General features: G+C 36.3%; 1 protein-coding gene across 1 annotated transcript in view; it reads right to left on the bottom strand.

Moving 5' to 3' along the window:
• Positions 1-795: 795 nt before the first annotated feature.
• hipk3b (homeodomain interacting protein kinase 3b) overlaps positions 796-15662 on the bottom strand; it is an 82942-nt gene continuing 68075 nt past the window's right edge. Inside the window, exons 8-16 of the mRNA XM_056478897.1 lie at positions 15174-15291; positions 13744-13865; positions 13331-13467; positions 13010-13174; positions 11552-11851; positions 7030-7176; positions 6456-6682; positions 5937-6079; positions 796-4533 (exon numbers count right to left, since the gene is read on the bottom strand). Coding sequence (XP_056334872.1) covers positions 4057-4533; positions 5937-6079; positions 6456-6682; positions 7030-7176; positions 11552-11851; positions 13010-13174; positions 13331-13467; positions 13744-13865; positions 15174-15291 — 1836 coding nt within the window. The 3' untranslated portion in view covers positions 796-4056. The remainder of the gene's footprint in view (positions 4534-5936; positions 6080-6455; positions 6683-7029; positions 7177-11551; positions 11852-13009; positions 13175-13330; positions 13468-13743; positions 13866-15173; positions 15292-15662) is intronic.

Below are 15662 nucleotides of genomic sequence, written 5' to 3'. Positions count from 1 at the left end.
ATATGGATGTATTAATGATTCTTAGTCATCGTTAATTAAAGACGCACCTCCCTCACTGCACGTCAGTTGCACCTTCAGCAAACCTCCTAATACGTGCAGCACGAGGACTTTTACGATAATTTCTGAGCGTCAAAAGTTGGTGATCTGTTCTGCAAAATTTTTGACTGCATGTCACTGCATCCCAAAAGACTAAAACTATATAACTAAAGCAATGTCCATTGTGCTGAGCAAGAGCGCTTCTCTTCCTGTTAAACTGAACAGTCGAATTATTCATGACATAAGCGTGCTCAGGTTCGGAAGGCAAAATGCAATGTGTGAGTGCAGGGTGTCGGGGAAGAGTGGAGGGGGACAATCGTGCTTCGGCATGGGTCAAGGCAACTGTACCTTGCTTGAGTACACTCTAAGAGTAGGGAGCCAAGTAAACTCTGTAGCACAATGGACTTTCAGGAACAAGTTGACAACTTTGTTGTCGAGGTATCCAATGGACTTCCTTTTCTCACAGCTTGAAAACCTTGACTTTGCCAACGACCTTGCTGTAAGAGACCTTACTTGTAGTCAGATTTCAAAAGTTCCCAAGAATTATGGGCTACATAGTTAAAGAAAAATCTAAATGCAAAAACCATCAACTCATCTAAAACCATAATTATATGTCTTTCAAAAATGACACCTTCAAGAATATTTCAGCAATATTACATATACAGTAGTCAACATTTGAAATGGTTCATCAGGTGAAGACTACTGTAGAGCAATCTTAAAAGCAAGGTCAATGCATCACACAAAGACGAGAAAGGAAAAGCTACAGGGGGATTTATATAGCACGTTTCAGGGCACCCAATGTTAGAGATGTGGGGGTAATCTGCTTAACCACCACCAGTGTGGAGTATCCATGAGGATGACACCACAGCAGTCATTCTGTGCCACACCACAAACCACTCACCAGCTTATTAGTGTAGAGGAGACAGAGTGATGAAGCCAATTAGATGATATAGAGATAGTTAGTAGGCCATGATGGACAGAGGCCAGTGGGCAAGTTTGGCCAGGATGCCTGGGTTATCCCTTAGTAGGGTACTCTTTTTAAAGCACATCCTGGGATTTTTAATCACCAATTCTCATCCAAAGACTGTTGCTCACTGACATTGTAGACTACACTGGGGCAGTAAAACCCAAACAGACCACAGGGTGAGCGCCTCCTGCTGGTAATACTAGTGCCTCTTCCAGCAGGAACCTAGTTTTCAGCAACCACATGGCCTCCTATTCAGGTTCAAACCAGGCACAACCCTGGTTAGCTTCAGTGGGTGACCATGAGACGGCTATCTGGTGCATTTACTCACTAGAGTAAAGATAGTCTGGAAATTTAGCCAATACAGCAATACCACAAAGCTTTGTCTATACAAAAGCTTTATCAAACCAGTCCTGCTGTAGCCCTCAGAATGCTGCAAAGGGGTGAAATTAATAAGATCAGTATAATCCATGCCAAACAATGGATGCCTCAGAAGTATGTTATATATTCTGGTCCATGAAAATACACAATTGCGAACTGTGCAGGAGAACAGAGTTGACACATATTCAGAGTTCCAATGCTGTGGCATCTGATGGCTTGGACATTTTCTTAGAAAGAATCAGCACCAAACTATAAAGACTGCCCTGAGTTGGACACACTTAGTACGGTTCTCTTTTCAAAAGGTCATCCTGGGATTTTAAATCATCAATTCTCATCCAAAGACTGGTGCTCACTGACATTATAGAGTCCCTATTCCTACACAGACCACAAGGCGAGAATCCCCTACTGGTAATACTAATGCCTCTTCCAACAGGAACCAAGTTTTCAGCAACCACATGGTCTCCCATCCAGGTTCTAACCAGGCACAACCCTGCTTAGCTTCAGTGGGTGACCATGAGAGAGCTACCTTGTGTATTTACTAGTAAGATTAAAGATAGTCTGGAAATCTAGCCAATCAGCAACACCACACCACTTTTGTCTGTACAAAAGAGTTGGGACTCCTAAACTCACCTAATCTGCATGTCTTTGGGGTGAAACTGGAGTATCCAGACTAAACCCATGTTTACAAGGATAACATGCCAACTACGCAAATAAAGACCCGACATTGCTGAGGCTCAAACCAGGGACTTTTTTGCTGTAATACAAAGTAATGACATAACTGAAGGTTATGTCTGCTGATGCCTAAAGTGTTTCGAGAAACAAAGAGTCACAACCACCTAATTTGACCTTTAGAATGTATAGCCAAAAATGATCACCAACAATTTTCTGTGACCGATAAGCTTTAGTTTTTTTGCATTTCTAATGCTATATCCATGGCTGAACAGTGTGGATTATCAAGGCTAAAATGGGATTTTTCCATTTAAAGCATCTCAGCATTTTCATTAAGAGTATAACACTGATAAACTGAAATATTGTCTGCTTGGACAGATCACTAAGTTTGGAACAGAGCCTTTAAAATTACAGTCTTTGGTGGTACACAAGCAACTTCATTAAGAGGCAAAAACACACAAACCAAGCAGAACAAACTGAAAAAACAAAATAAGCACTCTATATGAGACACACACTATATTTTAATTTCTCCCTGACGGAATGTATAAAATGCAATTGACACCAACAAGCTTTCAACATATGATATAATGGTATAATTAAGAAAGAACTCGATTCACACATGCATAAATGAGGATTGCACACCTTAAACACACCGTGTCAAGCTTCAGCACTAAATAAACTAGCTCTATTATATATACTCATGTGTCTATACATCAAATACTGCATGGTCTGCTCAGGCTAAGATGAATCCATGACCCTGAATCAAAGACCGATATTTGCATTTGTGTCTTCATCTAGTCGAAGCCATGCCCACCACACAAAACAACAAACAGACACACAAACCCAAAGAACTAAATACACAAAAAGAAATAACAAACTTCTAACTATATAGATTGTATTGCAGTTTTACTAAACAGTACAAATACTGTTAGTTTCGTAGATTTTTCTCAATAGAAATTCAAACTATTCTCTACATATCCAGATACAAGATAACAACAACGAAAAATAAAGAATAAAAATAACAAAACCAACAGCAAGCATTTGCAGCAGCAAAAGCATGCCGTCTTTCAAAAAGAAATAAAGTAACTCACTACATCTCAGATATACATTGGATCCAAAAATAAGCACTGCGGTTTGTGCAATGCAGTACATTGATGCCTATCTATGCATGAAATAATACACCAGTGTGTATATACGTAATACATATACACACGCACGCACACGCAAATAAAACAAAACCAAGAAAAAACTAAAACGCACGGACTGATTTGAATTGCAAGTGCTGCAGTCCAGGACACGTACGCACACAAACACATTATATATACACACACAGAGAAAGATAGTGTAGTAGAACACGAACAACTGCCGATATATAAGGCACTATGGCTGGGGACAACAATGCAGCGAGCCTGTCGACACGTAAAGAGCCCCTATAGGTTTCTCTCTGATCAACATCATGCAACACATGCAGCATGTGACAAACAACTCCAATAGGAGACTCCATTCCAAACAACACCAAAGACGAAGTACAAATACTTGGAACGCATGAAAACACAGACACATTTCATCGGTTGTGAACACCATACTGGGCTGTCTTTACAAACAAATATGTGTTGTATACAAGATAAAGGCAATGTATAAAAATAAGTTGACCATCACATGATTTTGGACACCATCCGTTGTTGATGTTTGAGCAGTGCTCAAATCTAGAGATCTGAAAACCCGATAAGGTGATGTATCAAATGTGCAAAACAGTTTTTTTTTCTTATTTATCCAATTCACTTGATTCTCAATCGTGCACTTTCTTTGTCTACTTGCAAAAGACTTTCCTTTTTTAAACATTTCCTTTTTAAAGCTCATATTAATTGCACTCAAGTCTACATGATCCAGAGAAACCGCTTTTCTTTCTTGCGCCATGGTCTGAGAACCAGGTGGTTTGTGGTTTCTGCAGAGAGCATGGCATTTCGTCCATGTTGACGGCCCTCCAGAGGCTTGTGGAGCGAGTCTCAGACATATGGGTATTGGTTTAGTTTGGTTGGGCTTAGGGGGAAGCCTGCATATGCGGGAGATGCAATAAAGGAGTGTGGGGGGAACAAGGGTTTGAATTGGCCTGGAGGGTGGATGGTGGGTGAGGGTAGGAGACGATTGAGCCCCACAGTGACCTGGTGCACAAGGTGACCCGCAGGATGGGAGAGGCCATACGCCGGTTGAAAAACATGATTTCGTGTAGCCCCAGGTGAAGCCAAGAGGTGGGCCATGGGGGCATTTGTCACCAGGGGGCCTGACGGGGGGTAGGACAGTAAAGTTGGCTGGGTGTGAGGGTGGACGCCCAGGTGCGATTGAGGGGGGCGAGTTGTGTGGGTGGGACTGCCATGAGGCAGGGTGAAAGTGTGGCCATGTACAGTGGGTGGGATGAATGCCTGGGGTCGCCGGTGACTGTAGTTCCCATTCCACTCCTGGTGGGATGAGCCATAATGCTGGACCTAAAGTACAAATCAGTTTTGGGTCAGTTTAGTCTACTTCAATCAATTCACATCTATAAAACCTAATGAGTAGTCAACACAAATAAAACCAAAATAGAAGTTAATACGCCAAGATTTTTCTTGTCTTTTCTTTTTTGGTTTTAATAGCCAAAAACCAATAAATGGTACACCATCTTTTGTTTAAAGAGGTCATGGGTTGAGAAATCAATTTTTCATTGAATTGCCGTTATATTATATGGCTAATGATGTATATGGTTAAAAATATGTCTAAATGTTATAATAAAAAGTTTTAAAAAGGCTAAATCATGGATAATCTGTTTCAGCTTTACCTGACAACAGGAGGATTAGTAAACAATAGTACAAAAATATTTCTTCAAATGGCATCTTCAATTTAAGTAGCATGTCTACATGACTGTACAGCCTCAAGGAGGACCCTAGCATCAAGAACAAGTGATTATAGCCTTAGTTATAAGTGAATCTCAAGGCAGATTAAAAGAACAAAAACAAACAAACAAACCCTGTCTATATACAGAATACTATGGTTCTTTTTTGGCTGGTTCTTATTGCATATTCTCACTCTGGTGTGATTAGAATGTTTAGTGTGTCACATGAATAGCTGCTAAATTCAAATCTGTTTTCCTGCGATGGCTTGTGCTTATCTAGATAATGATGCGCATGGCACTTTTCATAAATCCAAATTTATCAGTGTTTTCAAACAAGTAACATTCATTTTAGGTTTCAGATGTTTAAATACACATACCAACTAGCAAAACCTAATAATTATAGTTTGTAAAATACATGCTGATGTATATGGAGATGGCAGTAATATTTTTAAACATAAAGAGACGATTCACATTAGATACACACCATTTTGAGGTTACTAGAACATTTATTCTATTCATCTCCCAATTAAACAGACACTGACTGCCATGTATTTTGAGAGTTGATGAATTAACATGTTATAAATCCAGTAGCTCTAATCTCTCAACTGCAGAGTGGGCTAACATAGCATGTTACTTACCATTGTAAATCAAATAATATGATCAATATTAAGCCGTGTAAATTATGAAATATGTGTTCTAACACATATTTAAGAATTGGGATATCAGATATTTTACAATTGAATTAGGATACATGTCAATATTTGAATAAAAGAGAAATAAAAATGTGATATATACATGAATTATTGGACTGCGGGGCGTCACATGATAAATGACACAGTTCCATGGAAATTTTAAAGTCATGTGGTCTCAATAATGGTCACTTTAAAAACTCCTTAAAACTTATTTGTGAAAGGGTTAAAATAGAAATCATTTTATAAAATGAAAAGTATATATTTTTCCTTTGTAGATTATCTTTAAAAGCAGAAGGTTAAGAACCAGGGAAAATGAAAATAGTCCAACCTGTCCAAAGAGCTGCTGTTGAGGGGGCTGCAGGGGCGGGAAAGCCGGTGTGGTCTTCTGTTGTCGATTCAGCAGTAATGTTGAGTAGGGTAGTTGTCTGTTGGAACCAGTGCGCCCTTTAGGTGGGCATGATGGTTCAATTACTGCAAAAGACAACAGAGCAAACAAACGTATCCATTACTCTTTAAAAAATAATGAAAAATTTGAAAGCACACCAACCAATTAAAATGCAAGCAAGCTAGCATAGGATTTTTGCATATATTTGAGGCATTACACTGAAATAAACCTGGCATTTAAATATGGAGGTCATGCTAAAAGAAACCATTCTCATGAGCAGTTAAAAATCTACATACAGACTTAGACTATACAATGAGCTGGTTTTTAAATAGAATTTGAGATTTCAAATTGTCACTTCAAGCAGTTGGTTGTAAAAGCTGTGGTCATTTCAACCTGACTTTTTATATCATATAACAATATCAAATTTAACTTGATTCATCAACCGACTGTTGGTTTACTTACCCGTTCGCCCCACTGGCTCATTCTGAACCCGCATAGGTGGCACCACCATGGTGCGGACGGGCAGCTTGGCAGACTCGGTCTCTGTAGTTCCAGTAGCTTTGCAGTTCTGGTTGTTATCATTAATATAGGTAGCCTCCAGAAAGGGACTGTCAGCTCGACTAGAGGACACCGATGCAGGTGAACCGTCCACCGTATCACATCCACTTTCACGCTCATCATCTGACATACTGATAAACCAGACATAACATACTGATATAACATACATAAACCACTCAGAAAAACAGAACAAGGAATATGCTCATCTCTAACAGTGTTTTAAATAAACATTCAGTTATGCTTTTTGAAGTTTGTGTTTTGCATATGTTTACCGTTAACCATTGACATTCATAGTAGGAAAAACTAATACTATGAAAGTCAATAGTTACATTCCAATGTTCTTCAATATGCCTTCTTTTGTGTCCAACAGACAAAAAGTTAAATAAACATGAAACTGATTTGCAACAAGTCAAAGTTGACTAAATGATGACATGATTTTTGGAGGGGTAAACTAAGCGTTTAATATGTGAGAACCGACCTGTTGGGTCTCTTGCAGGGAGATGCGCTGGACTGTTCTGAAGCTGATGAACTGGTGCTGAGTGTTGAATCAGGACTGCTCAGGGAACACACACGCTCCATATTCAGTGTGCTCTGACATGCCTCACACTCTGGACTCCCCTTACACCTGAAACAGGGAGTGAGCATTCTTTAACACTGCTTTTAGGGTTTTGCATTATTCCGTCAAAAATATTAGCTACATTAAAGGTATTTTTTTTATATTTGCTGGGATTTCTTTTGATAAGGATAAGGAGTATTTTGTGCTAGTACATTAACTGTTGATTAGGGATGCACTGATCCTGATACTTAGATCGGATATCAGTTCGATACCACATATTTTTACTGGATCGAGTATCGGCCAGCTGATACCAATCCAAATACGATTACTGTAATTGTTGTATCACAAACCTGTCATATATTTGCTACAAGTTTAACATAAGTCATAATTTTTAAAGATTATGTCTTGAGCATCTGATTTTCAACGGTGCTGATGTGCTTTCATTTTCTCCATCTCACTCACGGCTAGTTTAGTAGAGGCAATGTTTATTTAGTAAAACTGGCCTCAGACAGTTTATTTTAGTCTGCGTCCAACCTACAGAAAAAAGTCAGACTTTGCTAAAAGGCTGGTTATTTTACTATAGGTCTGTTATTTTTACTAAAGAAGATATATTATTTGAGTATATCACCAGAACTTTAGAAACTGCATTAGGCTTAAAAAAAAATAATAATAATAATGGCACAGTATCGGGATCAGATTTATATTGGTCGATATTCAGAATTTTGGTATCGGGATCGGATCGGTTCCAAAAAAAAATGGTATCAGTGCATCCCCTACTGTTGATCACAAAGTTTTCATATTCTAATTTAAATTATAAGCGATAATTGCCACTTTAAATTATATGTAAATGAAGGATACAGTATATATAAAACTAAACCAGCTATTAATGAGAGGCAAGCATTAATATCAGAGCCATTCAAACTGTTTTTTCAGTTCTAAGCAAATTACTTTGTGAATTCTGAATCACGCATTACTTTTAGTAATTATGTTATAGAAAAATATGTGCGAAATAGTACCAGTATTACTCTAGTATGTGGTTCTGAATTCAGCTTTGAAACCTCTCTTTTGTATGACTTGCTCTGTCCCCCGTATACGGTTATGTAGATGTGCTTGGTTGGGATGACAATTCATGCTTGATATTGTGTTGTCAAGAACACATATTCATTCCGGAATTAAATGGTGATTGTGTTTCCGAGAAACACAATAATGTTGTGGCTTTGTTTAAAATTATTTTTGTTGGTGAAATAAACATGACTAGAAATTATGCTGATAATATTTATATCATCAAAGAAGTTCTAAGCTAAACTAATTGTCCTTTGTGAGTCATATAATGCAAGTGAATGATACAGTAAATAATAGCATATTTTCTTTTAAGGGAAAACTATATTTTTATTTAGAAGTCACACGAGGGGTGTACAGTGGTGCGAAAAGATATTTACCCCAAGATTTCTTTTTTTTTTTTTACATGTTTGTCACACTTTAATGTTTCAAACTAATTTAAATATTAGTCAACGATAACAAGTAAACATGTCATGCAGTCTCTTAATGAAGTTTTATATCATTAAAAGAACACAAAATCCAAAACTACATAGTCCTGTGTGTAAAAGTGTCATACTGTAAATGTGTGCATTAAACTGACATCGAGGAGAAGAAACCGTTGAATTTAGTCGTTATTTTAGTTTTACGTGCATACAAAAGTAGCTCGTAGCTGCAAACTATTGAAATGAACCACTGAAGACATATGGCCTGTTTTGATGTATTTTTTGGGATTTTGAACGAGACAGAACCATTGCTGTCTATGGAGGATGAGAGAGCTTTCAGATTAGATACAATATCTTGATTTGTTTTCTGAAGACAAACAAATGACATGCGGGTGAGTAATTAAGAACTAACCCTTTAAGTACAGTGGAAGTCAGATTTATTAGCCCTCCTGAATTATTAGTCCCCCATATTTTTTTCCTCAATTTCTATTTAACGGAAAAAAAGATTTGTTTCAATACATTTCTAGACATAATAGTTTTAATAACTCATCTCTAATAACTCATCTCTCTCTGATTTATTTGATCTTTTCCATAATGACAGAACATAATATTTTGCTAGATATTTTTTAAGATACTAGTATTCAGCTTAAAGTGACATTTAAAGGCTTAACTAAGTTAATTAGGCTAAATAGGCAAGTTAGGGTAATTAGACAAGCCAAAACAGTGGTTTGTTCTGTAGATAATCGAAAAATATATTGCCTAAGGGGACTAGTTACATTGACCTCAATATGGTTTAGCCGAAAAAAAAAAAAAAAAAAAAACATTTAAGACTTTATTATAATTATATACTTTATTTATAGGTAATTGAAAATGAAAAAAAAAAAAAGTTCACAGGAGGGCTAACAAAAGTCTCTTCTGTGGTTTAATTCTTACTTTCATAATAGTCGTCAATGCATTTCACTTAGATGCTTTAACTCTGATTATTCAGTTGTTGAGAAGGGTGTTCCACAAGGATCATCACTGGGTCCTCTGCTCTTTTTTTTATTTATTAACGATTCAGCTAAATTCTGTTCAATCTGCCAGATTCAACTTTATACAGATGATACTGTTATTAATTTTTCCCATTCTGATATTTCATATATTCAGTCTTCTTCGCAGTTAGACTTTAATTTAAGAACGGTTTAATAAAAACAAAATTATACTAAATAAAAAGAAGTCTTGTAGTATGGTGTTCTTTAAAAAAAATCTCAGCTGTTACATTCGGTAGACATATATATTAGATTTGATAATGGGTCACAGTTGTCTAATGTTGTCAAATTTAAATATCTATGTCTTTGGATTGATACTGAACTGTCCTTCAAACCCCATATTGACTTTATAATTAAAAGTCATATCAGTGTTTAAGTTCTTTTTATCGTTCTATTAATTGTTATTCATTTCAAGTAAGAAAAAATAATTAATTTTTCCTATTATTGATTACGCTGATATCATTTATAACAATACCTCTGATATTAATTCAAAACCTTTAAATACTGTTTTTAATTCTCTTTGTCGGTTTGTTTTAAGATGTCTGTATAGAACTCATCATTGCATATTATATGAATCTCTTGGTTTGCTTCAACCTAAGTTCCGCAGACAATATCATTAGTATTCGTTTCTTTTTAAATGTGTGTATTTTAGTTTCTATTCTTATTTAAAGTAGTTTTTGTTCTATTTACCTCCTCATATTCTCTTCAACATATGCAACAGAATTACTTTTTGGTTCCAAGAATTACAGCAGAAAGTGGCCGTAGGTCCTTTCAATACAAAGCTTCTTTTGACTGGAACAATCTTCCTTCTTTTAGATCAAGACATTTAGGGCTCTATTTTAATGGTCTAGGCACAAAGTGCAAAGCGCAGGGTGCAAAAGCATTAAGTGCGTGTTCAAAGCCACTTTTGCTATTTTAAGGACGGACAAATATGCTCTGCACCCCGGCGCATGGTCTAACAGGGTTCAGCTTATTCTCTTAATGAGTTGTGGGTGTGTTTTGAGAATAAACCAATCAAAGTCTCATCTGCCATTCCCTTTAAGAGTCAGTTGCGTCGCGCCATGGCGCATTTGCTATTTACATGGTGGACTCTGTAAGTGGAAAAACTGAATGCTTCACTATCGAGAAAACAGTTAAACAGCATCTGCAGCAAGAGAAAGAATGAGCCTCCTCCAATCTGCCTTTACTTTCACATTCTCTTTTTCGTGGATAAGGAAATGTGTTGTACGCACAGACATCCATTAGCCTACATAATTTCATTTGTTAAGCGCAAAGATTTGTTTCAAAACTATTTCAAAATTCAGTTCTAATTTCCAGCAAATGAATAAATGAACAGTAATAACGACCAAATAAAGACCGAAACACCTATGAGTCCACAAAGTGGCGCAGATGGATTTGCTATTTAAACAACGTGGTGCAAAACAGGAAAATTAAGGTTGCGTTGGTCTGAAAATAGCAACACGTCGGGGCAAATAGGTCTTGCCCCTTATTGCGCTGGGTGTATGATAGGGCCCTTAGTCTTTTCAGGACTAATTTATTTTCTTTTCTGAAACAATTTGTAAATGTTATTAATATTGGTTCCAATTTAAACTGAAATGCTTATTATTTATTTGTATATCAAATACAAACTTCTGATTCTGATTATAAGTTTTTCTTTGCTTAGGCTTTAGACTGTGGGAAGTGTTTCAGGTGAAGTGTGCTGCTTGTTTGTCTTGTTAGCTGCACGTTTGTTATGACGTGATGCACTCTGTTTGATTTATGTACTTCTTAGGGACCCCCTTTGAAAATGAGATGGTTCATCTAAGGGGCTATCCCATTCAATAACTTCAATTCAATAATAATTTTGATCTCAACTATATGCAATTTTAAATTTTAAAAGCTGCTTGTATCTTTCAAAAAGCTCTTAAAAATGATTAAATTAGACAATCAACTCACTCTAGTGTATGTTTCTGAGTGTCCAGCCCCTCTTCATCTGTTCCACTGCTGATACTGATGACACTGCCTGCAGGGCTTGGAGAATCAGTGATAACAATGGTCTGTCTCTGCTTCTGAGACACTGTCGGGTCCTCGTACTCTGGCTCCGCCTTACAGCACACAGGCTCCTCCTCTTGCACTGCCTCTGCCTCTACCACACAATCCGCTGCCTCTTCCACTCTGTTTTTGGCACTTTCTACCATCTTTGGGGACTGGCATGATACGTTTTGGGAGTTGGTGCTGTGCATAAAGTTGTTACATCTATGTGGGATGATAAATAAGATGAGCATAGGAAGAATGGCAAGAACATAACCAACAGTGTTGTGAGTTCATAAACAATGAACACCATAATTATTACAGTATTCATTCATCTTTTAGGTAGAGCAGGTCTCAAATTTTAAGTATTTAGGCACAATTGTTGACAATAAACTGAATTTTAATAGTAATGTAGAGGCTGTTTATAAGAAGACAAGTCAGCGCCTCAGTCTCCTCCGCAAGTTGAGACGTTTTAATGTTAGTACACAGACTTTAAACATGGCATATAGATCATTGATAGAGAGTGTTCTCACATATAATATTGTTTTATGGTTTGGTAACACAACACTTAAACAGAAGAAGAAATTATCGCAAATTATCAATCATGGCAAATAAGATAACTGGTCACAAACAACATTCACTGCAGATTCTATTTCACTCCTTTATAGAAAAAACAGCAACTGTGATTTTTAAAGATAATACACATCCCCTTCACTCAGCATTTGAATTGTTACCATCAGGACGCAGGTTTAGAATTCCCAAAGCCCATAAAAATGCTTATAAAAAGTCATTTATCCCAATTGTAGTTGTTGTTTTAAATCGGATTACTGTTTGAAGTGAATGACATGGTTGTCAAGAATGATGTGCAGTAATAGGTATGGGGCTAATTTGGTTTTTAATTTTTTTACTTATGTGTTGTCTTGATGAGTGTTGTTATAGTGTGATTGTTTTATGTATGCAATTGTTGTCCTAAATCCAGTGTTAAAGACAAATTTCCTTTCTGCGCCAAGCAGAACGGAAAATAGTTTAAACTAACTAACTTTGTTAATACAGACAATTAAAAAGCAGTTTATTGTTAGTTCTTGTTAATTCACAATCAATAAACTAATGTTAACAGGCACAGCTTTGGATTTTAATAATGCAGTAGTACATGTTGAACTATGATTAATAAATGCTGTACAAGTATTCTTAGTTCATGTTAGTAAATACATTCATTGACATCAACTAATGCAACAGTAATGTAAAGTGTCAGCGTTTATTTCATTTTTTATATAATTTACAAATCATTTAGTACCATAACTTATTTTCCATCTTAAATGGATTGTTTATCAACCAGTTGGTTTATTTTCCTCCATAGACACAACATGAGATCTGTGGACTAACCTGTTTGAAGGTTTGTTTCTCTTGTTAGCCGCTGGCTGTGGCCAGACCACATGCGCTATCCCTATACTGATAGGCTGATGAGCTGACATGGCCATCGGGTTGGTTAACAGTGGCTGGTGGTGAGGCATCATGGAGCTGTAATGGTTGCCATGGGAATGAACTTTCCTGCAAAAGATGGGAGGGAGACAAAGCAATTCAGTGTGGAGGTGTATAAAGAAAGATGACTCATGCAGGAGTCTGAAACGTGTTACAACATGGGAACTATTGAGAGATAAATTTAGCCGAGCAAATACAATTGACAGAGAGCCTGCTTTCACACACCCCCAATCTGCTAGTCTCTGTGGGCCTGCCACTGGTTCTGAGGCCAATGTCGTTGCTGAGGGGGCCACAGGGGCTACTGGGGTCACCTGAGGCCAGGTGGGCACCAGGATCTGCTGTGCACGATTTGACCACCCTTGCTGCAAAAAATAAACAGATAAAGAAAAAAACATGATAATTTTACTTGTCACATTGATCAATTAACTCAAACGCTCAAGTCTCAACCATTAAATGTGTTGTTGTATTTCAACAAATTTTTATCAACAAATTCTGAGTATGAAGTATAGGTTTACTATACTGTTGTACCCAGAAACCATGTCAACAAAATGTATGCAAACAATACAGTAAATATTATTGCTGTTAATATGAACACAAAATTCGAATCAAATTTCGGTCATTAATCAATTCCCACTGACCTGTGTGATGACCCCTGGTCTGATCTGTAGAGGCTGAATAGCAGAGGCTTGTGTCACCAGCGGGACCGTGCTCTCCATGCTCACGGAGTATCCTGCTGGTTTATTTGGGTTTGGTGGGAGACCTGTAATATGAGGTGAGGTTCCTGTTATTAATGAAACAATTATATCTGTATTTTTCTAGGTAAAATTTTTGGGTACAATATTTTACAATCAGACCAATGCATATGCTGACTACTACTGTATATAACTATTAAAAGGTCCAACTTCCAACTTTTTTTACCAGCCAGGGTCAGCTTTTTTTTTTTAAGAAAATTATTCTATTCATCAAGGCGGTGTTTATTAAATGTAAAAAAAAAATGTTCAATTATTAAATATTTATTACAATTCTAAATAACTGCTTTCTTATTGTGTGTAGTTTGAAATGAAATGATTACTCCAGTCATTAATAAAAATAAATAAATTAGACTGATATCTGAAGAATCATGCAAAGCTAAAAAAATCATGATGCTGAAAAACCATCATTAAAATCACTGGAATAAATTATTAAATTCAATTATAAACTACTTTTGAACAGTTATTTTATAGTGCAATAAAATTTCACAGTTTTAATTTATAAATGCAGCCTTGGTGAGCAAGATAAGCTTGTTTTAAAACATTTAAAAATCCTACTCACCCCAAACTTTTGACCGGTAGTGTATTTATCCATGTATGTATGCATAATAACAACAATTAATTGTGCATAAAACAACAATTAATTGTGATTAAATCGCATACAAAATAAAAGTTTATTTTGACAATTTAGGTGTGTGTACTGTGCATATTTATTATGTATGAATAAATACACATACGCATGCATATCACATATACATAATAAACATATATAATACACACACGTATATTATGTCAAATCATGACACATTGAACTTATCAACTTTTTTAACTTATTAACTTTTTTTACATTTAATAAATGCATAATAAAAATATTCATAAATATGCAACACACTTCATATTTCTCATTTTATGTCTCTCATGGTTAAATATTCACAGAAACTACCCTATTATGATTTGTTTTTGTGTATATGCCTACAATTGATTTATGCTTCTAAAATTTGCCAAATATCATGACGTTATGCATCATAAAGCTAATTTAGTTCTTATGCTTTGAGTTTTTTGAATATCAGAAATCCCAGAACCCTATAGAAACCACAATCATATTCCAGTATGTGACAAGCAATGATTATAACTGCAATAAACAGGCATGTAAACCTTCTAGCTGTGCAATCCTGTCACAAATTGTACTCTCTGCTTACGATAACAGATGTTAAAAAAAATAATATTAATTACTGGACTTCATGCAGTCAATTCTAATTATTTACCACTGATGTCGGCTCAGGAAATCCATAAATAAAATCTGACTGAAGTTAAAATACCTTGTATAGTTGTGGGACAGAGAATTAGTGCCTGCTGGAAAGAGTCTCCAAACTGAGCACTTCCTGTCTGAAGAGGTATTCCAGGATGCATCACTGACGGGGCAGATGAGGCTAAAGCCTGTAAAAAAAAGAAAAAGAACATGCAGTCTGAATGATGTTTAAATGAGCCATTCAAGAGTTCTTCATGATCCTATTCTGCATGTAATCAATTACTACGTAATTACCATGTAATAGCAGCAAAAACTCTGTAGACTCTCAGAATGTAACCCTGAGGTTACTTACTACATTAAAGGGTAAAGCAGACTATAATGCTCCCTTTACATTTTATCAGATTTATACAAATGTGCTTCCTGGTCAAAAATTTAACATGAATGGCAAAATCTTGTTTATTTTGAGATCGTATGATACCCATTTCTAAGTTGGGTGGGCCATACACATTGGAGGGGAGAGATAGCTGTAGGTTTTTTTTTTTTTTTTTTTTTTTTTTTT

This window comes from Danio aesculapii, chromosome 18, assembly GCF_903798145.1.
Source record: "Danio aesculapii chromosome 18, fDanAes4.1, whole genome shotgun sequence".
Classification (NCBI taxonomy): Eukaryota; Metazoa; Chordata; class Actinopteri; order Cypriniformes; family Danionidae; genus Danio; species Danio aesculapii.
This window is presented reverse-complemented; position numbering and strand designations above follow the sequence as displayed.